This window comes from Pseudogymnoascus destructans, assembly GCF_001641265.1.
Source record: "Pseudogymnoascus destructans isolate 20631-21 unplaced genomic scaffold scaffold_16, whole genome shotgun sequence".
NCBI lineage: Eukaryota > Fungi > Ascomycota > Leotiomycetes > Thelebolales > Thelebolaceae > Pseudogymnoascus > Pseudogymnoascus destructans.
Genome location: NW_020167535.1, coordinates 339,289 through 361,023, shown reverse-complemented (window position 1 = coordinate 361,023; position 21,735 = coordinate 339,289). Strand labels below are relative to the sequence as shown.

General features: G+C 46.1%; 5 protein-coding genes across 5 annotated transcripts; 4 read left to right on the top strand and 1 right to left on the bottom strand.

The window, feature by feature from the left end:
* The first annotated feature begins 20 nt into the window (after positions 1 to 20).
* On the top strand, positions 21 to 995 carry RPB9 (DNA-directed RNA polymerase II core subunit rpb9). The gene is made up of 4 exons (XM_024469474.1): positions 21 to 353; positions 404 to 575; positions 667 to 756; positions 808 to 995. The coding sequence occupies exons 1-4, from the start codon at positions 274 to 276 to the stop codon at positions 850 to 852; spliced, it is 387 nt and encodes a 128-aa protein (XP_024322252.1). The 5' UTR covers positions 21 to 273; the 3' UTR covers positions 853 to 995.
* Positions 996 to 1,871, bottom strand: VC83_05864 (uncharacterized protein). The gene is made up of 4 exons (XM_024469473.1): positions 1,663 to 1,871; positions 1,520 to 1,604; positions 1,229 to 1,468; positions 996 to 1,173 (listed from the first exon to the last, which is right to left on the bottom strand). The coding sequence occupies exons 1-4, from the start codon at positions 1,675 to 1,677 to the stop codon at positions 1,103 to 1,105; spliced, it is 411 nt and encodes a 136-aa protein (XP_024322251.1). The 5' UTR covers positions 1,678 to 1,871; the 3' UTR covers positions 996 to 1,102.
* Positions 1,872 to 4,284, top strand: SET9 (Histone-lysine N-methyltransferase set9). The gene is made up of 2 exons (XM_024469472.1): positions 1,872 to 2,321; positions 2,372 to 4,284. Exons 1-2 carry the CDS (start codon positions 2,226 to 2,228, stop codon positions 4,259 to 4,261), a joined length of 1,986 nt encoding a protein of 661 aa, XP_024322258.1. The 5' UTR covers positions 1,872 to 2,225; the 3' UTR covers positions 4,262 to 4,284.
* A 252-nt stretch (positions 4,285 to 4,536) lies between these two features.
* Positions 4,537 to 6,197, top strand: VC83_05862 (uncharacterized protein). Its single transcript, XM_024469471.1, has 5 exons — positions 4,537 to 4,590; positions 4,637 to 5,111; positions 5,168 to 5,402; positions 5,458 to 5,658; positions 5,721 to 6,197. The coding sequence occupies exons 2-5, from the start codon at positions 4,779 to 4,781 to the stop codon at positions 5,819 to 5,821; spliced, it is 870 nt and encodes a 289-aa protein (XP_024322257.1). The 5' UTR covers positions 4,537 to 4,590; positions 4,637 to 4,778; the 3' UTR covers positions 5,822 to 6,197.
* A 117-nt stretch (positions 6,198 to 6,314) lies between these two features.
* BUD4 (Bud site selection protein bud4) lies at positions 6,315 to 11,450 on the top strand. The gene is made up of 6 exons (XM_024469470.1): positions 6,315 to 6,644; positions 6,697 to 6,837; positions 6,897 to 9,332; positions 9,459 to 9,837; positions 9,888 to 10,618; positions 10,669 to 11,450. The coding sequence occupies exons 1-6, from the start codon at positions 6,630 to 6,632 to the stop codon at positions 11,128 to 11,130; spliced, it is 4,164 nt and encodes a 1,387-aa protein (XP_024322256.1). The 5' UTR covers positions 6,315 to 6,629; the 3' UTR covers positions 11,131 to 11,450.
* Positions 11,451 to 21,735: the final 10,285 nt, after the last annotated feature.

The window sequence follows — 21,735 nt, the reverse complement described above, 5'->3', positions numbered from 1 at the left end:
ATTGTTCCGCTTAAGTTTGCGCCTTGTCAGCGCGCGGATATGTTTGGCTGGCGATCTTGAAGCGTTCAAGCGTTCAAGCATTCAAAAGATTTTACTTGAAGCTCACAAACCGGCGGCGATTATAAGGGACAGCACTATTTCAGATACCCCAGACCAGTGCGACCAACCCTTTAGCTCTGGATACATTTGCCGCCGCCGAACACTTCTTAAAGCTCCGAGCGATATCCTGAACCGCTTTTATCGCCCCCCCAAACCTACCAAAAACAAGCAACCATGTCTTCACCTTCACCTAGCCATGGCGAGGAGCCAAGGAAGAATATGGAGCAGATTACGTTCCGTTTCTGCAGTGAATGGCATGCAGTTATGTATCTCTAATTCCATATAATGCTAACCTATGCTACAGCTCGAATATGTTGTACCCAAAGGAAGACAACGACACACGTCAGCTACAGTTCGCCTGCCGCACGTGCCAGTACAGCGAACCGGCTATTTCATCCTGTGTTTTCCGAAACGTATTGAACAACGCTGTGGGCGAGACGGCTGGTGTCACACAGGATGTTGGATCGGACCCAACTGTTCGTGCTCCCTTCTCAATGGATAGCTTGGCCTTGCTACGAAATGTTCTGTTCTATTGAAAGGATAAGCGCTAACATTACTGTTCTTCAGCTTCCCCGATCAAACAAGGCCTGCCCTAAGTGCAAGGCCGAGGATGCTGTATTTTTCCAGTCGCAACAACGTTCGGCTGAAACAGGAATGGTATTGTTGACTTCCTTATTTTTTAGATCCACACTGACGATGGCAATATAGAAACTCTTCTATGTCTGCTGTGGGTGCGGTCACATCTTCCAGTAATAATCTACCCGGAGCGTTTTTACAATTGGAGTTGGGGATTTGGGCGGAAAACATGTCACAGGCGTTAGGGAAGATTGCATAACTGGAGTTTCGTTCATGCACTTGAGTTATTGAGGGGCCGTAATGAAATGATTTGAGAACAATAGTTGTTGACCTCTCGAGAGGTTCTAATGATTATCGCATGTGTAACGCCGTGACCCGTCTACCTCTTTATACAGTATGAGTACATTTTGATATAACCCCAATTTGTTCATAGATGCATTGGTGCTAGTGATAAGATCTTCGACCACTTCATCTTCTTCAATTCAGTGCCGACAATACCTGGGAAGGAAGTCAGTGGATGCCTTTGTGGGGTTGGATTGGAGGGGGGGCTAACCGTTCAATCTGGTCCCAATGGGATCCCCAGTCTTGCTGATCAGAACGCAGGCATTGTCATCGAACTTCACTACACTCCCATCCGGCCTCTGCAGCTTCTTCTTTGTGCGCACAACAACGGCGTGTCTCATATCTCCACGGCGAACCTTGTTGGCGGCAGATGTCGATACGCTGCCACTGCCTGGGCCCGACTCCGGACCGAAATTGCGCTGCTTTTGAACGACAACGATAATGCGATCGCCTGAAAAACGTCAGCTCCATGTGCCCCTGCAGGATCATAGGGTCGCCATACCAATCTTTGCATGTCTCTTCATGCGGAGGACCTTGACACATTCGACGACGGCGGCGCCGGAATTGTCGATGCAATTAAGCATCGTCTGCGATTAAAATTAGTCGCCATAAACACTGGACACAGCAGGTTAAAGAGATATTCACCTTTAATTGGATCATCTCGATTCAGAGGTTTGCTGTCGCAACATCTGGTTATGCTCTATTCGCAGCGACATAAAGATTTGGCTCGGTTTCGTGAATGCGGCTAGTGCTTCAATGCCTGATGTTGTAGGCTCGCAGCCCAGGCCAAGGCTGTAGTGTGGCTGATGATTGAGGCGCAAATACTACTGTAGTAGTAAATTACACGCCAGTCCACCCGTCCAGTCTGGTGCTAGAGTACTGTACGACAGCGAAGGGACGTGCAGGGAGGTAAGTACCAAGGCAAGGGACTCTACACTGGGGTGAGAACGGGGAATGCGAAAGGATATGTGCGGCGACGCGCGCCAGGACACCGTTATTAGACTCGAGTCTCAGTCACACACGAATACAAAGACCAATCTACACACTACTCTGGACTATTTCTTGCGATTCTTCACGACCTGATAAACTTGGATTGCTTTGTTCGAGCCTGTTGACGCACTCTCAGCCGTGTTACTCCCGGATTCGAATTGAGGCCATTCAATTCGGGAAGGGCTGTCGCATGAACCAAAAACCACATACGTGTTGCGATGCCGCCAAAATGTCCCTCGGAGAAAAAACACCGTCTAACGCTTGCGCGATTGACATCTTACGACGATATCCTCACGGACGCTTTAGTTGACCATGTAAGCTACCACCCAGTCCAAGATGTGATTCGCTAACAGTTGTGAATAAGGTATACTACTGGACGACTATTCGCAAGAATCGCAATTTATACCATGCCTCACGGGGTGTTCGAGAGGAAGATATTACCCCTATTTTGCAAAAGATGGTCATAATTGGCAAGGACGCGGAGAAAGCAGAGGCGCAGCTCCTTCAACTCCCAGGATTGCGAAAGTTTCTGGAAAGTTTACCTCCCGGAAAAGAAAGGGACGACTTCCGAAAGCACATGCGGAGATATGTCAACATATATTTACCGGACTGCCCATTTGAAATCACAAGCACCAACCGATACACTGTGGTGACCCATGAGGCTTCGGTGACGGCCCGGAGGTTGATTAAAAAGGGCGAGACAGTGAAATATCTGTGCGGAGTCCAAGTCATAATGACTAAAGAAGAGGAAGCCGATATCAACCAGCGGAGGCGCGACTTCAGCATCGTTGTTTCAAGCCGCAACAAATCTGCATCGCTATTCTTGGGTCCAGCACGTTTTGCTAATCACGACTGCGGTGCGAATGCCGAGCTTATGAGAACCGGAGCCGCTGGGATGGAAATCATCGCTGTAAGGGATATTGAGGTAGGAGATGAGATTACCGTTACATACGGAGACAATTATTTTGGTGAGGATAACTGTGAGTGCCTCTGCAAGACTTGCGAAGACAACCTGGAAAACGGATGGGGGTTGGAAGACGACGATGGTTCAAGCACCCCTGCCACAAAGCCCTCTATTGAGCAGCCTACGGTAGTCATTGGTAGCTATTCACTACGTCGAAGGAGATCCGACTTTGTGGACTCCTCCCGGACTCCGTCGGCAACTCCTGATCTCAGGCCTCGTGTTCTCAAGGGAACACCGAAGAGATCGAGTAAAATCGCTAAAGAACCGACATCACCAGAACTTTCGCCCAGTCAACAACTTATGGAGTCTAACAAGAAACGAGAATGGCGCGATGAAGCGTTGATGGCCGAACAACACACGGCACGGAAAAGGCAACGCACTGAAGGAATCATCAAAAAGGAAAGCATTCCTGCTAGGGATTTAGACGGTCTCTACTCCACACCCGAAAGCTCTAGGGCTAGTTCGATTTTTGAATCAAGGCATGATTCAGCACAGATGCTGCCCTCCCATGATAGCAACCTGACGGATACAACGTCGGTGGATGAAGATACGATTATAGTTCGGCCAATGCGCAAAAGGAGCCACTCACGCCTTCGCAAAGATGTCCGTGAGCAATCTAGCCCTACCGGCGTGGAAGCAGACAACCTGGTCTCAGATGCAGCGATAACAATGGCTGAATTTGCTGGCGAAATTGGGGCCGCTGTGGCATCGATTACAACAACACTGGGCACCACGGACTCGGACGCTTTGGAACCAAAATCTTCGCGGAAGTTAAAACGCCCGTCAACGAAGCTGTTAACGAAGACACTCGCAAGCACGACCAAAAAGAGGAAATATGTTAAGAAGCGGGCACCTGTTGTCACAGACGTTGACCATGCACCAGAAATTAGGAAGCCAGGCGATTATGTCTTGACGCCCCTGCTACTTTCTCAGCCCGCTTCGGCCTGGATTTCGTGCAAGATTTGTGATGAGTATTTCGTGCAACTAGACGCTTATTTAACCCGCTCGTCGTGCCCAAGGTGCGAGCGTCACAGCAAGCTTTATGGATATCAGTGGCCAAAGACGGATAAGGAAGGGCGAAATGACTCGGAGGAAAGGATTTTAGACCATCGCACTATTCACAGGTTCATCAGGCCTGACGAAGAGAGATCTGTCAGAAAACGAGAAAGGAGCCGCGGCTCCACAGGTAGCCCAGAGGTTTCTAATATTTCTGTCGAGACCGCCCAAGAACGGCCAAGGCCCCAGAGGATGATAAACGCAAACAACGGATTGCTATGCTATATTGATTAAAAAATGAAAAATTATTACCCATTACTAATCTGTTCAATTTAATCATTGCCACTAGTGATCTTTTCTAGTGATGAAGCTAACTTACAGTACGTACGGAGATTAGTGTATAGGTATACACTAATCTCGTACCTGAAAATCTGTCAGGCTTGTAGGCTAGGCAAGATTGTGGAGATTACGGAGCGAGTCCCCCCTGCAGGGTACCTTGATTGTGCCGCAGCCTTGCGCTTCAGGTTGCACGACCAATCAAAAACAGTGGCTGGGAGATTGCATGGAGAGCTCACAGTTGAGAACTATCGTCACCATGAGCAAACAAGCCCATATAATTCCATGTATGTAACCCTTCCGAATCTCCTTGGCTTCCGATTGACCATTTAGACCCTGAACGAATCCAAGAACTAGTCGAATAACGCACTTAAGACCTATCCGCTCTTAACCCAGGCCACTGAGCTCGCTGCGGCAAACAACCCCCTCATTCAATCACAACAAGAGTTTCCTCTGTTCCGAAGGACAGTGCATAATGTCGGACATCGAGATTACCGGCGACAATACTTTGACTGAGAATGGCGGGAGTGCAGATGTCGAGATGGGCGGAGACGAGGTAGTGGAGGTCGCAACAACCACGGATGTAGGAGACAAGAACGACGACGTAGAAAAAGACCAGGAAATTGCGGAAGAAGAAGAGGCACCAGTCCCGGCACGAATCACATATGTGGACCATTTGAAAAGCCCCATTGTAGAGCTCATTGTTGGACAAGGTGACTCCGAAATCATCCTCAGTGCTCATCAAGCGCTGTTGGTGCAAAGCCCCTTCTTTGAAGACGCTTGCGCTCAATTCGATGCTGATACACCGGTATGTTATAACACTTTTTCCAGCTAACTCGAACCACTCACTCACAACTGTGCTAGAGAAGGTCAATCGACCTGTCAGAGGAGAACCTCGATGCAGTCGGCTGCTTCCTGGAGTACCTTTATACTGGCGAATACTTCCCTCAGAGAGTCACTGGGCAGCGCGGATTAGTCAAAGATTCCACGATGCCAGAATTGGATGAGTCGGGCGAGCAACTCCTAAAGCACGCAAGGGTCTATACCCTGGCGGGCAAGTTTGGCGTTGACGCACTGAAGGCACTCGCACTTTCAAAGAGTAAGCTAGCACTTATCACTATATTCTTACGCGATTTATCTGACATATAACACAGTTCACTGCGTCAATTCCAACGCAAAGGGCGAGATTCAATACGCTCGCTACGTTTACGCAAATACCGCCGAAGACGATACCACAATCCGTAGGCCCGTTGCCTCGTTCTGGGCGCATAGATCCCATGTCCTGCGCGCTGAAGCGGAAGATGAATTCAGGAAGATGTGTTTGGAATTCCCTCAGTTTGGTTTCGATGTGCTGAGTAAGTTTTACCAAGCATTGTTTCTTAATAAATTTAGTTTCTCATACTGATGATTGTAATAGCCCGCGTCTTGGACGAGAAGCTCAAGAACGAGACCCGCGACAAACCGCAGAGTACCCCAAGCGGCAGCTCTCGCAAGCGCCAAAGGCATATCCAGGTCTAGGTTTGGCCAGTGATATAAATAATTGCTTGACAACATCGCAATGTTTTGATACGATATGGTGTAGCACGATTGCTTAGGACTTAAGGCCTTGGGCAAAATCAGGACACTTCATTTGTAGTACAAGGTATTCTAGTATTTGAGGCTAATATTCCCATAGCTGAGCATAGGACTATAAATAATAGCTTCCGCTTCAGCGCACTGTTTGTTCGTTTGATGTTGTAAAGAGGCGAATATAGCGTCAATCTCACTATAAAACTCCAAACAGAGGGCTTGATACCACCTCATTGGACTACTGTATATTTAATTTGGAGCTTTTCTCTCCGTATCCAGAGTTACGCACAAACTCGCCGGAAACATAAATTGCTCTCAATAAATTATGAAACACTATAGGTTCGCGAGGCTGTCTGTGACACCAATAGGTTGCTGAGGCAACCAGTTGTTGATGGCAAACAAGCCAACCACACCCTGGGTCGCCTACAATACAACCTCACCTCGCAGAATCGAAAGCACACGATAAACTCACCTTCGCATCCACAGTCGGTGTATGAGGAACATTTGATATACCGGACCAATCTTTCATTTCCTGTGGTTTACTACTCTGAAAACAATACGGTCTTTTTGTCTCAAACAACTCCAAGACATACTCGAGGTCTTAGTCAGTCTACTCACCATCTCGCCGTCTTCACCTTGTTGTCCTCACTCTTCGCATGCTGCAGACTCCTGCATACAACAACCCCAAAGCATTTCTTGGTTGAAACAATACAAATATACCCTCGTGGCCTCTAGCTCGAGATTGAATGAAGCAACAATGACATCGCAACCAGTATGTAAACATTGAGTCTACCACGCTTACAGCTGTTGACAATATTACGCAGGTACATCCGCTCAGGATTCAAAAGAGCACATCAAACACATCTCCTGTCAAGATGGGGAGCTCAATTCCTCGCGCTTTAACTGAATTGGCACCTACTGAGAGGAGGCAAAACTCCCCAAGCTACAACCAAGGCTCTCCAAAGGTAAGAAATCCCAACATGCACATTCCAGCACACTTCCACATACTGACAATATGGAACAGAAAATGGCTATAAATATGGATTCGTCCCCATTCCAATCTTCCCCCTTCAATGCGTCCGAAGGAAACTCGTCGCCGCGATTGTTCTGGCAAGGTCGTGATCCAGCGACGCCCAGTAATCGGTTCAACTCGGAGAATGGCATATTTGGAAAGCGGGAAATGTCGCCATCGCCAACGAGGCGATCTTCTATTGAGAGACTCCAGCGTGCCTCGCGTGTCAAGAACAGCAACATGTTTGCTCGTGAGCAGAAGCAGGAATATGACCCAACATCAATTCCAAATATTGAGCGACCACTTGCGAAGCAAATCCAAGGAAACGCATATGGCGGCCAGGGATTAGATGGCTTGCGCTCAGAGGAGCGAGGACGTGCATTCGGGCATGGACGAACCCTGAGCAAAGATATTGTTTCGCCATACTCGCCGACGAAGCTTCCACTTACATCAACTGTGGTACGAGAATCGCCCACGAAAGATAAAACTTCACCAATGAAGTCGTCGCTTGCAACTACCCGCTTTGGCTCAAAATTTCCATATGATGAAGACAAAATCAGCTCGCCAGAGTACTCGGGCGGCGAACACGAGCTTCCAGAAGGCCGCAGCCTACACCGTCATGCGAAGAGCGTTACCTTTGATGCAGCACCCCAAATCAACGAGTACGAAATGGTAACTCCAGATCTATCCTCAGTCGGAACCAATTCCAGAGAGAACAGCTACGATTCCGCCGAGGATGACGAGGAAGAGAGTTACAATAGATCTGGATCGTTGGAGCTAGATGATAGCTTCGACGCATCACTCGAAGATACGGATAAAACTCCAGTTGTCGGACCGGATGACTGGCGCTTTTCCAACAATGGAGGCAGCTCGGACCCATTCGGTGCCCAGCTGGAGCCTTCGAGCCCCCTCACTGGGTCTGAAATATCGTCCCCTACAGTGACGCGGAATATTAGCGCAGATCATCGCCCACTACCACCACTTCCAGGTGTCTCAGACAAGAGAAATTCGGGACTCTTTGCCGCGGCTGAACGAGCTAGCAATGTCACAAGAGGCACCGCGGTTCCGGCAGCTTCCTTCAGCAAGACCGATATCCAAGGCTTAACCGGAGCGCGCATGCCACTTGAAGAACGCCTTCGTCTGATGATGATCCAGAATGACGACAAAGCTAAACCTGTGGCAGAGACGCAGCGAGAGCGCCGAATGAGGCGTGGCGGTGCGCGTGACCGATGCAGCGCAACGCCAGAAGTTGATGATGGCGAAATCAAAATCCACGAAGATGAAGATACTCTTGCTGATCTAGGCGACTATCAGCTCCCAGAGCGAGTCTCCAGGGAATCTATTCTGCGCAAGGTCAACGGCCACGATGCGTTTACACTGGACTCAGAGTACAACTTTTCCTCTCCACCGCCAAGTTCTCGACTTGAGCGCACAACTGCACCAGACCCTGATGTAGCTATTCCATCCACTGAGGATATCACAATCGCCGATGATGACAGCAGCGTGATTATCAAGCCTGAAGAAGAAGATTCAGAGATTGATGTGTACGACATTCCCGAGATGTATCAGGGACGCCCCGAATCTCGAGTGGAAGACTATGACATTAACAATTCTGTCGTCCGCGACGATTCTGTCGTTCGCGAGGATGAAGATTTGGATAGCCAATATTCAGACGAGACTCCACAAAACAAGAGCCCTGAGCTTGAGTCCAACAACGCGCCAGAAGATGAGGGTCCACCAATCCCCCGCTTAACCGCGCCAACATCAGACATCCCTTCAGTTGACACTGAAAACAAGGAGGACCAAGCCTCTTTGCCAGCACTGCCTGGATTCTTGGACAGCAACAATTTCGGACTGAGCCTTCAATCATACATGACACCTACTCCCCCACCTCCCCCGCCAAAGGATGAAACGAGCAGTACATTTGAGGCAGCCATTGAGCCTCTTGACGCTGAACGTACCTCTACACCACCAGGCACCCCCGCGAAATATGCTCTTCCCAAGCCCGATTATGACGGCGCTGGCTGGGGTTCAGAGAGTGAGGAAGAAGTTGGCACTCCTGAATCAGTTGTGCATCATGCGGTATCTTATGAGGAATCTCCTTCCGCAGACTCGCCAGTTGTCCCAGAACAAACCGCAACTATCAAATCATCATCTGGTTCAAAGCTCAAGACCCGACCTTCCGCTACTCCGTCAGATATAATGGCCATGAGGGAAGCTAGGCGCCAAATCAGCACCGAATACCCGATCCCACCCATCCCGCAGCAACACCGCAACCGGCCTTCTCAGAGCATGGAGCGTGATTTAGAGGAGCCGGAAGCTGTCGCCGAGAGCGACGGAATGAAGCGAATTCCAAGCCTCAAACAGGATGGCCTTACACTGGACATCGGAAGTGATCTTGCCCTTAGTCTCGACCAGGACTTCGATCGACTGATTGAAGCTCAAAAGGTTGCGTTTAACCTTTCTCATTGCCACCCAATTGACTCCCAAGGTTACTATGGACAAGTGTCCACGTTACAAACCAGTACTCTAAAATTGGGAGAAATTCATGCTAACGTTACCCCTCGGAAACAGCGCGGATACCTTATGCGTCAAAACACCAAGGTTGTAGTTGCGAGCAGCGGTACTGACGTAGAAGCTCAAAATTTCCGCGACACTCGATCTGCAGGCAATTCTCCGGTGAAACAACCCCGCCCACAATCATGGACCGTGGAACCTTGGAATGGCTCGCCGAGGAAGAGAAGCACGAGAGACAGCACTGGTGGCAGGAAAAGGATGCCATCCGGACCAGCACCTCCTTTACCTGGGCAACAAAGTAATGTCGCCGGTGCTGGTTTAGGGATGGTTGCAGAAGACGCTCAGGTTGATATCAACGAGCCCGACAATGGCGAGAGAGGCCGACTGTTCGTCAAGGTTATCGGTGTTAAGGATCTCGGCCTTCCATTGCCAAAAAGTCAGTATAAACCCTTCTTCTATCTATGTAGTTGCTAACCTCCCTTGAAGATGAACGCACCTGGTTTGCCCTCACTTTGGACAATGGGGTTCACTGTGTCACGACAGCGTGGCTTGAACTTGGAAAGAATGCCCCTATCGGCCAAGAGTTTGAACTGGTCGTTCCCAACGAACTGGAATTCCAACTCACCTTGAATGCTAAGCTTCAAAAGCCGCCGCCACAGCGCGTTGTTGAATCGCCAACAAAAGCGAAGGTTCAAAAGCCATCTACATTTTCCCGCGTTTTTACCTCGCCAAAGAAGCGCAAAGAACTTGAGATGAGACAGAAGGAAGAACAGCAACGCGCTGCGGATAAGCAACAGAGCGAGATGGCAGCTAAGCGCACGTCTCAGCAACCTACCGCCTGGGATCTACTCTCCCCTCTTGCCGCAGATGATGGAAGCTTCGGTCGATCGTACGTCTGCTTGAAGGATCATGAGCAACACTGCTTTGGAAGGCCATACGTTGTCGACATTAATTGCTTCAACGAGTGGGCGACCGAGGAAGTGGGTGGCATGAGCAGCGTTAAGAGCAAGACGGGAGCTACTCAGACTCGCCGCCGAGCACCTTACAAGGTCGGAAAGCTTGAGTTGCAGCTTCTGTTTGTCCCGAAGCCCAAGGGCGCTAGCGATGATGATATCCCCAAGAGCATGAACTCCTGCATCCGCGCAATGAAGGAGGCTGAGGAAGCGGTGGCTAGATGCCACAATGGTTATTTGAGCCAACAAGGTGGAGACTGTCCTGTAAGTCACCAGATGGAAGATATCGATTTCATTATGCTAATATGTTCCAGTACTGGCGTCGTCGCATGTTCAAGCTCAATGGTAGCAAGTTGACGGCCTATCACGAATCGACTGGCCAACCTCGTGCAACGATCAACCTCGCCAATGCCTCCAAGCTTATCGATGACCGCAGGGCTTTGACTCAGAAAGAAACCACAGGCAGGGGAGGTAGCCGCCGCAAGTCCGGCTTCGCCGAAGAGGAGGAGGGTTACATGTTCGTTGAGGAGGGCTTCCGCATCCGCTTCGGTAACGGCGAGGTCATTGACTTCTACGCCGACACCGCCAAAGACAAGGAAGGGTGGATGAAGGTCCTCGATCAATGCATTGGCACGAGCAGCGAGACCAAAAATGGCGTTAGCTGGTGCGACATGGTACTCAAGAGAGAGGACAGCCTGAAGCGCAAGGAGGTTCGCAAGGCTTCTGTAGAGAAGCCACCGCGCTTTCACTCGAGGACGAAGAGCATGGTCATCTAAGGTAAGTTGCGCATGGAGACAGATGCGGGCAACGCGAACAACTTATGATGAATCGGAAATGATACGATGACTGGGTTTACTTTCGTTTCTTTCCCACGGGATTTAATTCCTCATTCAAAACATAGACCGGCCTGTCGGATGACGTGGTTGATAAAGTAGGGTTGTATGGCATTTGTACTGGTTTGATGGTTTGTTTGGGTATTTGCGTTTACGGGGGTCTCTCGGCGAATGCATTGTTATCGAGTCATTTTCATTGTCGAGTTGACCATTAGACTCCGTTTTATCGGCCACTTGAGCATAGTAATATTACAAAATTCAAATATCTCCATGGCTTGTATGAGACGTGCATTTGGGTTGGCAGGCAGTGAGAAGCCGCCAGCTGTGTAATGTATCTACTATTTAGAGTAAAAGATTTGGGCAAAAGATCTACTCATACTTTGGGTCGATAATTGTCAGGGTTAGCACAAATAATCATAATAATCATGACTAACGTGGTTTATCAGTACGTCGGACATATCAGTACCTCGGACACTTTTCCCGAATTTCCTACCCTCTAACTTCACAACGCGTTTTTTCCACCTTTTATTATGTCAGTGATTACCCAAGAAGCAAAAATCATTCTAGCTATCGAGGCTATCCGAACATCAAAAAATCTAAGTCGTCGGAAGGCTGCTAAGCTCTATGAAGTACCTCATTCTACACTCTGCGACAGAATGAACGGCCGAACTACTGTCTACGAACGCCGGCCTGCAATGATGAAATTAACTATACTAGAAGAGGAGGTGGTTATTCGGAATATACTTGATATGGATTCAAGAGGATTTGCACCCCGGCTTGCTGGTGTAGAAGATATGGCAAATTTTATACTCGAATCGCGTGGAGGGAGGCGCGTCAGGAAGCTCTGGGCCCACCGATTTGTACAACGACGTCCAGAATTAAAGACGCGTTTTAATCACGTTTACGACTTCCAAAGGGCCTTGTGCGAAGATCCTGAACTAATTGGCGCGTGGTTTCGACTAGTGGAAAATATGAGGGCAAAATATGGTGTTTTGGACTGCGACTTCTATAACTTTGACGAAACTGGGTTTATGATGGGTGTGATTTGCCCTGCAATGGTTGTTACCCATGCAGATCGACTTGGCAGAGGTAAGGCAGTTCAGCCAGGGAATCGGGAATGGGCTACAGCGATTGCTTGTATCAACAGTGACGGCTGGAGTATTCCTCCATTTTTGGTAGTTAAAGGCAAGAATCATCTTGCAAATTGGTATACAGACGGCGGCCTTCCACACAACTGGGTTGTTAAACCGACAAGCAATGGATGGACAAACAATGAGACGGGTCTAGAATGGTTGAAACACTTCGACAAACATACTGCTGTTCGTGCAAGGGGTCCATATCGAATGCTGGTGTTAGACGGGCATGAGAGTCATGAATCGGCCGAGTTCCAAGAGTGCTGCAAGGCACACAACATTATAACTCTTGGACTACCTCCCTGTAATGGTGGGTGCACCAGATGTGAGAATCTAGCCACCCAAGGAAGGGATGAATTTACTAAGACAACACACTGTCTTAGAAAACAGAGCCAAAGGGTCATAGCTTAGACTATTCCACAATGCAGCAATCAGGTGTGTGATGTAGTGAAGTGGTTCAGACAAGTTGCAACAAATGTTGAGTCTGGGAACTCAGGGGTAAGTCAGAGGTTAACACCTCACTGACTTTTCAGAAACAAGGAGTAACAAGATCAATGCTTGGAAGCTTGGAAAAGACGTGGAAGTATGTGATATGTCATACTGACATTCGTTGCACTCAGTTTGCTATCAAACTCAAGAGCAAACTTAGAAATCTCCTCCTCAAACCTACAAGTCACCATACATATCTTGGCTTATCACACCAACAACAGAAACAATACTACTCAACGATTGCTGCAAACTCTTCTACTACATCTGTTTATGCTACATACATCACGGCATATCATTTGGACACTCATTGAACAAGTTATTAAGAAAATCTCCTCCTTAAGGGGGTGGGCCAATACTACCACATGGCATATCTCTACCAACTAGAGGCCTAGGAACATGAACGATAGCTCTAGAAGCTTCTACAACCCTCTATGATTCATTACACGTCATCGCTCCTTAGTTACCCACAAGATTGGTTAAGTTATGACATAATTTGTCTATAGGTACTCTGACCTTGGACCTCCTTTTCACTTCCTATAGGCTAGGAACCCAAGAGATGGTTCTATGGGATTCTCTTACGTTCACTACATGATTAGCAAGCTAGTTGTGGGTCGCACTTGATTTCTAATACATTTACCAAGCCTGGTTAGTCATGGAAAGTCATGGAAAATGAGAGAACTACACTCCTTTGGCATAAATAGGATTGCCCTTTCCTTAAGAAAGGGCAAGCAGACAATACAGTAAATCGACTAGCACATACTTCTACGTCTTTTCCAAGCTTCCAAGCATTGATCTTGTTATTCTCTGTTTTTGAAAAGTCAGTGAGGTGCTAACCTCTGACTTACCCCTGAGTTCCCAGACTCAACATTTGTTGCAACTTGTCTAACCCACTTCACCACATCATACACCTGATTGCTGCGTTGTGGAATAGTCTAAGCTACAACCCTTTGGCTCTGTTTCCTAAGACAGTGTGTTGTCTTAGTAAATTCATCCCTTCCTTGGGTGGCTAGATTCTCATATCTGGTGCACCCACCATTACACCTTGCCTGCTTCAAGCTTCAACTATTTCTATAGCAGCACTTCGATACTACAATGGAGGACGACCAAGCTCCTACAACTACTGCTGAACAGCAGATGCAACAACTGTTTGCCTTTATACAAACTATAGCAAACAAACTTGAGAATTTGGAAAACACCTTTCAAGCCAACACTTCAGCAACACAATCTTCAACTCAGACACATCATACAGAGCTTCCCACAGCTCCTCTGGCTATTTCGAGTACCCCAGGTGCACTTCCTAAAGTGCAAACACCAGATTTATACCATGGAGACAGGAGGAAGTTGAAGGGATTTCTTATGCAACTGGACATCTACTTCACCCTCAGGCCTCATCAGTTCACCTCAGACATTCAGAAGATCTATTTCGCTGCCAGCTACCTCCGTGGATCTGCATTCAACTTCTTTGAGCCATATCTTAGAAGACTTAGTGGCAACAACCAAAATACCACTACACCTTTGATTACCTCTTATGACCAGTTTCAAGAGGAACTTACCAGGACCTTTGGAGACATCAACGAAACTGCTACAGCAGAAAGAGAGCTACAGAAGCTATGTCAAAAGACCTCTGCTGCTCAGTATACAACAGAATTTAGGAGAATCACTTCTCACTTGACTTGGAATGAAGAAGCCTTAGTCTTCACTTACTACCAAGGGCTCAAGAGCTCTATTAAGGATGAACTCAGCAAAGAAGAACGCCCTACAACACTTCAAACGCTTATAGAGAAAGCTGTCAGACTTGATGATAGGCTTTTTGAAAGAAGAAAGGAGAAGAACCAAGACTGGCATCCAACAAGAAATTTCAACAATTACACCTCTACACCAACTGCTAAGGACTCAGCACCTGAACCTATGGACTTAGACGCCTCTATAAAGAGATCTACAGCAAATCCAGCACCTCAGCCTACAGGATACCCTCAAAAACTGAAAAGGGGTAAACTTACCCCTCAAGAAAGAAAACACAGAATGGACAACAACCTTTGTTTATACTGTGGCAAAGGGGGACACAGAATTCAGGAGTGCTATTCAGCACGGGGGAGTGCTGATTCAAAACATATAGCAGCCTCAGACACAGTCACAACTGCTATTCCTGAAAAACTTGAAAAATCCCTAGCAGGCACAACTTCAACTGAGACTATAACTTCTCCCCTAGACAACAAATATGTGTCGATGGTGCTTTCTCAGAGTCTCACACACCTGTTAATCCCTATTCAACTCCATTTCAAACAACAGGTGTTGTCTACAAGGGCTATGATAGACTCAGGGGCAACAGGCAACTTTATATCTCAAGACCTCATCTTGACACACCAGTTACCTACAATTCCCAAACGCACTCCAGAGTTGCTCCGAGTCATTGATGGAACTCCTATCAGTTCAGGTTCCATTACCTGCAACACCCCAGTACTCAAACTTGAGATTCCCCTAGGAAAATCAACATTTTCAGACACCATCTCTTTAGATGTTATACCAATGAAGTACCCAGTTATCCTAGGTCTTCCATGGCTTCAAAGGCATGATCCAACTATCAATTGGAAGCATTTATCACTTGGGTTTAGCTCAAATCCTGAGCTCAATACTGAAAAAACCCTTCAAGCCTCAGTTACCCCTATTCAGGTCCAAGACTCAAACTTGTCCCAGATCAAGGATTTTGACCAAACTATGGACGATATATCATCTCTGATATGGGTGAAACCTTTCCAACCTGTCCTGGAGATAGCAGCTACTTCAGATTTGGAGAAATCATCTCAGGAGGTCATTTTGCCTTTAGCATACCAAGACTACCAACATCTTTTTGACAAGGCAAAGGCATCAATTCTGCCAAAGCACCAGCCTTATGACCATGAGATACCACTCGCAGAAGGCTCAATGCCTCCGTACGGCCCTATCTACTCTCTATCTGAATTAGAGCTGAAAACTCTCAGAGAATACCTAGATGAGAACCTTAGTTCTGGCTTTATCAGACCTTCTTCCTCACCAGCAGGAGCTCCCATTCTCTTTGTCAAGAAGAAAGATGGCTCCTTGCGTCTCTGTGTTGATTATAGGGGCCTTAATGCAGTCACTGTTAAAAACAGATATGCTTTACCCCTTATCCCTGAGCTCATAGATAGGCTCTCTTCAGCAAGGATCTTTACCAAGTTAGATCTCAGGGGAGCTTATAACCTGATACGCATCAAGGAAGGTGATGAGTGGAAGACAGCATTCAGAACACGCTATGGTCATTTTGAATACCAGGTAATGCCTTTTGGGCTTGCCAATGCACCTGCTTCTTTCCAAGCTCTCATGAATGATATTCTAAGACCTTACTTGGATATCTTTGTTGTTGTCTACTTAGACGACATTCTTATATACTCTTTAGATACTCAAGAGCATGTTCTACATGTTAGACAAGTCTTAGAGAAGCTATCTCAAGCACAACTCTTTTGCAAACTTGAGAAATGTCTTTTCCATATGTCTCAAGTTGATTTCTTAGGACATAGAATTTCAACAGAAGGCATTCAGATGGACCCTGAAAAGACAAAAGCAGTACAAACGTGGCCTATTCCTTCCAGCATTAAAGAGGTTCAGTCTTTCCTTGGGTTTGCCAACTATTACAGGAGGTTTATACCAAGATATACATCCTTGGCTTTACCCCTTACTCAATTACTTCACAAGGACACTTTGTATCACTGGGATAAGACACAGCAAGATGCTTTCGATGCTCTTAAAGGAGAATTTAAAGAAGGGAAAATGTTACTACACTTTAACCCCTTGAAACCTGCCACTCTTGAGACAGATGCCTCAGATTTTGCCATTTCTGGAATCTTATACCAAGCTCCAAAAGACAAACAAGAAGAGCTACAGCCTGTGGCATTTTACTCAAGAAAGCTATCAGCAGCTGAACAAAACTATCCCATTACAGACAAGGAACTGCTTGCCATAGTATGTTCTCTAAAGCATTGGAGATGCTACCTTGAAGGGGCAAACTATCCTATCACTATTTACAGTGACCATTCAAATCTCTTGACCTTTACAACCACTAAACAGCTCAATCGACGACAAGCAAGGTGGTCTGAACAACTAGGAGGTTTTGACTTTGTTATAAAACATGTCTCAGGGGCCAAGAATCAAAGAGCAGATCTCCTCTCAAGAAGACATGACTACCAAGATTCTGCTAAAACTAGCAATACAAAGGCTCTGCTAGACTCAGCAAAGCTTATAGCAGCATCTTTAAGCAACCCTAGTACTACAGAGGACTTAGGGGTAAACTTATCCCCTCAAGACCAAGTTGCCCCCATTACCTCTTCTCAGGAACCAGAGACCTTTAAAGACTATACACCCTCAGCAACACTTCTTAAAGCATTCAAAGATGCTTACAACCATGATCCCTTTGCGAAAAGAACTTTGGAATACCTCCAGAAGAAAGGTTCCTCTCTTGAGAAAGTTGGACTACAGAATTTCTCAAAAAATCAGCATGGACTTCTCTTATTCAAGAACTATATCTATGTCCCTAGGGATAAACGATTACAGCTACACCTCCTACAGCAGTTCCATGATGCTCCAGCTGCAGGGCACTTTGGCTTTGCAAAAACTTATGAACTTCTAACAAGAAAGTTCTACTGGCCTAGTCTAAGGACTACTCTTCAAGACTATATATCTTCTTGCACTACTTGCAACTTGAACAAACCTACACGGCAAAAGCCCTATGGCCTCTTGCAGCCTCTACCTATACCAGAACACCCATGGGACTCCATATCCATTGACTTTATAGTCAAGTTGCCTCCTTCTATCCCAAAAGGGGGTGCTACCCCTTATGACTCTATCCTTGTGGTGGTAGAAAGGCTCACAAAAATGGCACACTTTGAGCCTTGCAATGAGACTATCACAGCTTCTGAACTTGCGTGGCTATTCCTCAAGGTGGTCTTTAAATATCATGGAATTCCTGGACACTGGATCTCAGATAGGGGAGCAGTTTTCACTTCAAACTTTTTTAAGGAGTTCTCTAAACTCTTAAACATGGAACAACGCTTCTCTACAGCTTATCACCCTCAAACAGATGGCCAGACAGAGAGAGTCAACTCTGTACTTGAACAATATCTAAGAATTTATACAAACTATGCTCAAGACAACTGGGCAGATCTTCTCCATCTTGCAGAATTTGCTTACAACAACACAGTCTCTAACACCACAAAAGAGACACCTTTCTATGCAAACTATGGTTATCACCCTAGGTTTGAAGTGGCAGAACTGAATTGTCCTGAAAATTTCAAAAACCCTTCTGCTACTGAAAGAATCATCTACCTTAAGGGCCTCCAGGACTATCTCAAGGTTCAAATACAGCGTGCACAAGACGAGCAGGCTCAGGCCTTTAACAGGGGGGTGGTTGCACCACAATTCAAAGTTGGTGATCAAGTCTTTTTGTCTAGAAGACATATCACAACTACTAGACCTTCAGACAAACTTGATACTAAAAGACTTGGACCTTTTAAGATCACAAGGACTATTGGCAAGAATGCTTTCGAGCTTGCATTACCACCTACTTGGACTATCCATAATGTCTTCCATGCATCTCTCTTGTCTAAGGCACAAGAAAGTTCCTTAAGACCACTTCAGTCTCCTCCACCTCCTGTTCTGATCTTGGATCAACCAGAATATGAAGTAGAGTCTATCCTTGACAAAAAGACACTTAGAGGTCAGGACTACTTCCTCGTTAAGTGGAAAGGCTATCCTACAAGTGACAACACTTGGGAGCCTAAGAGAAATCTAAAAAATGCATCTAAGCTCATTCTAGAATTTCTTTCTAAGAAAGCCAACTGGCTAAAGGGCAAACAGACAGCCCACAAACGTCCTTAAAAGGGGGATCATGTCATACTGACATTCGTTGCACTCAGTTTGCTATCAAACTCAAGAGCAAACTTAGAAATCTCCTCCTCAAACCTACAAGTCACCATACATATCTTGGCTTATCACACCAACAACAGAAACAATACTACTCAACGATTGCTGCAAACTCTTCTACTACATCTGTTTATGCTACATACATCACGGCATATCATTTGGACACTCATTGAACAAGTTATTAAGAAAATCTCCTCCTTAAGGGGGTGGGCCAATACTACCACATGGCATATCTCTACCAACTAGAGGCCTAGGAACATGAACGATAGCTCTAGAAGCTTCTACAACCCTCTATGATTCATTACACGTCATCGCTCCTTAGTTACCCACAAGATTGGTTAAGTTATGACATAATTTGTCTATAGGTACTCTGACCTTGGACCTCCTTTTCACTTCCTATAGGCTAGGAACCCAAGAGATGGTTCTATGGGATTCTCTTACGTTCACTACATGATTAGCAAGCTAGTTGTGGGTCGCACTTGATTTCTAATACATTTACCAAGCCTGGTTAGTCATGGAAAGTCATGGAAAATGAGAGAACTACACTCCTTTGGCATAAATAGGATTGCCCTTTCCTTAAGAAAGGGCAAGCAGACAATACAGTAAATCGACTAGCACATACTTCTACGTCTTTTCCAAGCTTCCAAGCATTGATCTTGTTATTCTCTGTTTTTGAAAAGTCAGTGAGGTGCTAACCTCTGACTTACCCCTGAGTTCCCAGACTCAACATTTGTTGCAACTTGTCTAACCCACTTCACCACATCATACACCTGATTGCTGCGTTGTGGAATAGTCTAAGCTACAACCCTTTGGCTCTGTTTCCTAAGACAGTGTGTTGTCTTAGTAAATTCATCCCTTCCTTGGGTGGCTAGATTCTCATATCTGGTGCACCCACCATTACATGATAGTCGATTTACTGTATTGTCTGCTTGCCCTTTCTTAAGGAAAGGGCAATCCTATTTATGCTAAAGGAGTGTAGTTCTCTCATTTTCCAAGACTTTCCATGACTAACCAGGCTTGGTAACTGTAGTCGATGTAAGAGAATCCCATAGAACCATCTCTTAGGTTCGTAGCCTATAGGAAGTAAAAGGAGGTCCAAGGTCAGAGTACCCCTATAGACAAATTATGTCATAGACAAATTATGTCATAGACAAATTATGTCATAACTTAACCAATCTTGTGGGTAACTAAAGAGCGTGACATGTAATGAATCATAGAGGTTTGTAGGAGCTTTTAGAGCTATTGTTCATGCTCCTAGGCCTCTAGTTGGTAGAGATATGTCATGTGGTAGTATGAGTGATGTCATGTAATGAATCATAGAGGGTTTGTAATGGTGGGTGCACCAGATATGAGAATCTAGCCACCCAAGGAAGGGATGAATTTACTAAGACAACACACTGTCTTAGGAAACAGAGCCAAAGGGTTGTAGCTTAGACTATTCCACAACGCAGCAATCAGGTGTATGATGTGGTGAAGTGGTTTAGACAAGTTGCAACAAATGTTGAGTCTGAGAACTCAGGGGTAAGTCAGAGGTTAACACCTCACTGACTTTTCAGAAACAAGGAGTAACAAGATGAATGCTTGGAAGCTTGTAAAAGACGTGGAAGTATGTGATAGTCGATTTACTGTATTGCCTGCTTGCCCTTTCTTAAGGAAAGGGCAATCCTATTTATGCCAAAGGAGTGTAGTTCTCTCATTTTCCATGACTTTCCATGACTAACCAGGCTTGGTAAATGTATTAGAAATCAAGTGCGACCCACAACTAGCTTGCTAATCATGTAGTGAACGTAAGAGAATCCCATAGAACCATCTCTTGGGTTCCTAGCCTATAGGAAGTGAAAAGGAGGTCCAAGGTCAGAGTACCTATAGATAAATTATGTCATAACTTAACCAATCTTGTGGGTAACTAAGGAGCGATGACGTGTAATGAATCATAGAGGGTTGTAGAAGCTTCTAGAGCTATCGTTCATATTCCTAGGCCTCTAGTTGGTAGATATATGCCATGTGGTAGTATTGGCCCACCCCCTTAAGGAGGAGATTTTCTTAATAACTTGTTCAATGAGTGTTCAAATGATATGCCGTGATGTATGTAGCATAAACAGATGTAGTAGAAGAGTTTGCAGCAATCGTTGAGTAGTATTGCTTCTGTTGTTGGTATGATAAGCCAAGATATGTATGGTGACTTGTAGGTTTGAGGAGGAGATTTCTAAGTTTGCTCTTGAGTTTGATAGCAAACTGAGTGCAACGAATGTCAGTATGACAGGGTTGTAGAGATATGCTATGTGGTAATATCGGCCCAGTAACTAAGGAGCGATGATGTGTAATGAATCATAGATGATTGTAGCAATCGTTGAGTAGTATTGCTCTTGTTGTTGGTGTGATAAGCCAAAATATGTATAGTGACTTGTAGGTTTGAGGAGGAGATTTCCAAGTTTGCTCTTGAGTTTGATAGCAAACTGAGTGCAACGAATGTCAGTATGACACTCCCCACTCGTCTCATTTAACTCAGCCACTTGATGTCGGGTGCTTTAGTGTGTTGAAGCGGGCATATGGTTGGCAGATTGAGACCTTCATTAAGGCTCATATCAACCACATTACCAAGGTCGAGTTCTTTCTCGCCTTTAGAGCAGCATATCTGGAATCCATGACAGCCCAAAACGCCCAGTCCGGGTTCCGCGGAGCTGGCTTAGTGCCTTTCGACCCGCAAGCAGTGTGTAACGCTGACTTCTAAATGATAGAAGACACAGAGGTTCTCTTGCGTAAAGGTTTACTTATCAGAGGAGGCAGGGGATCAGACACAAAGGCTTCAAGTAACACGTTACTAGTATATAACAAATACTGTATTGAGTTGAGCACGAAGCTCCTATCTAAGGGAATACTATCTACTTATATAGTGGCGTCGTGCCTAGTGGACTCTTGGGAACTCACTCGAGTCCTCGGAGTCCTGGACTCTTAGGACTCTTCTCATCATCCTGCGAGTCCGTCACGTGCCTAG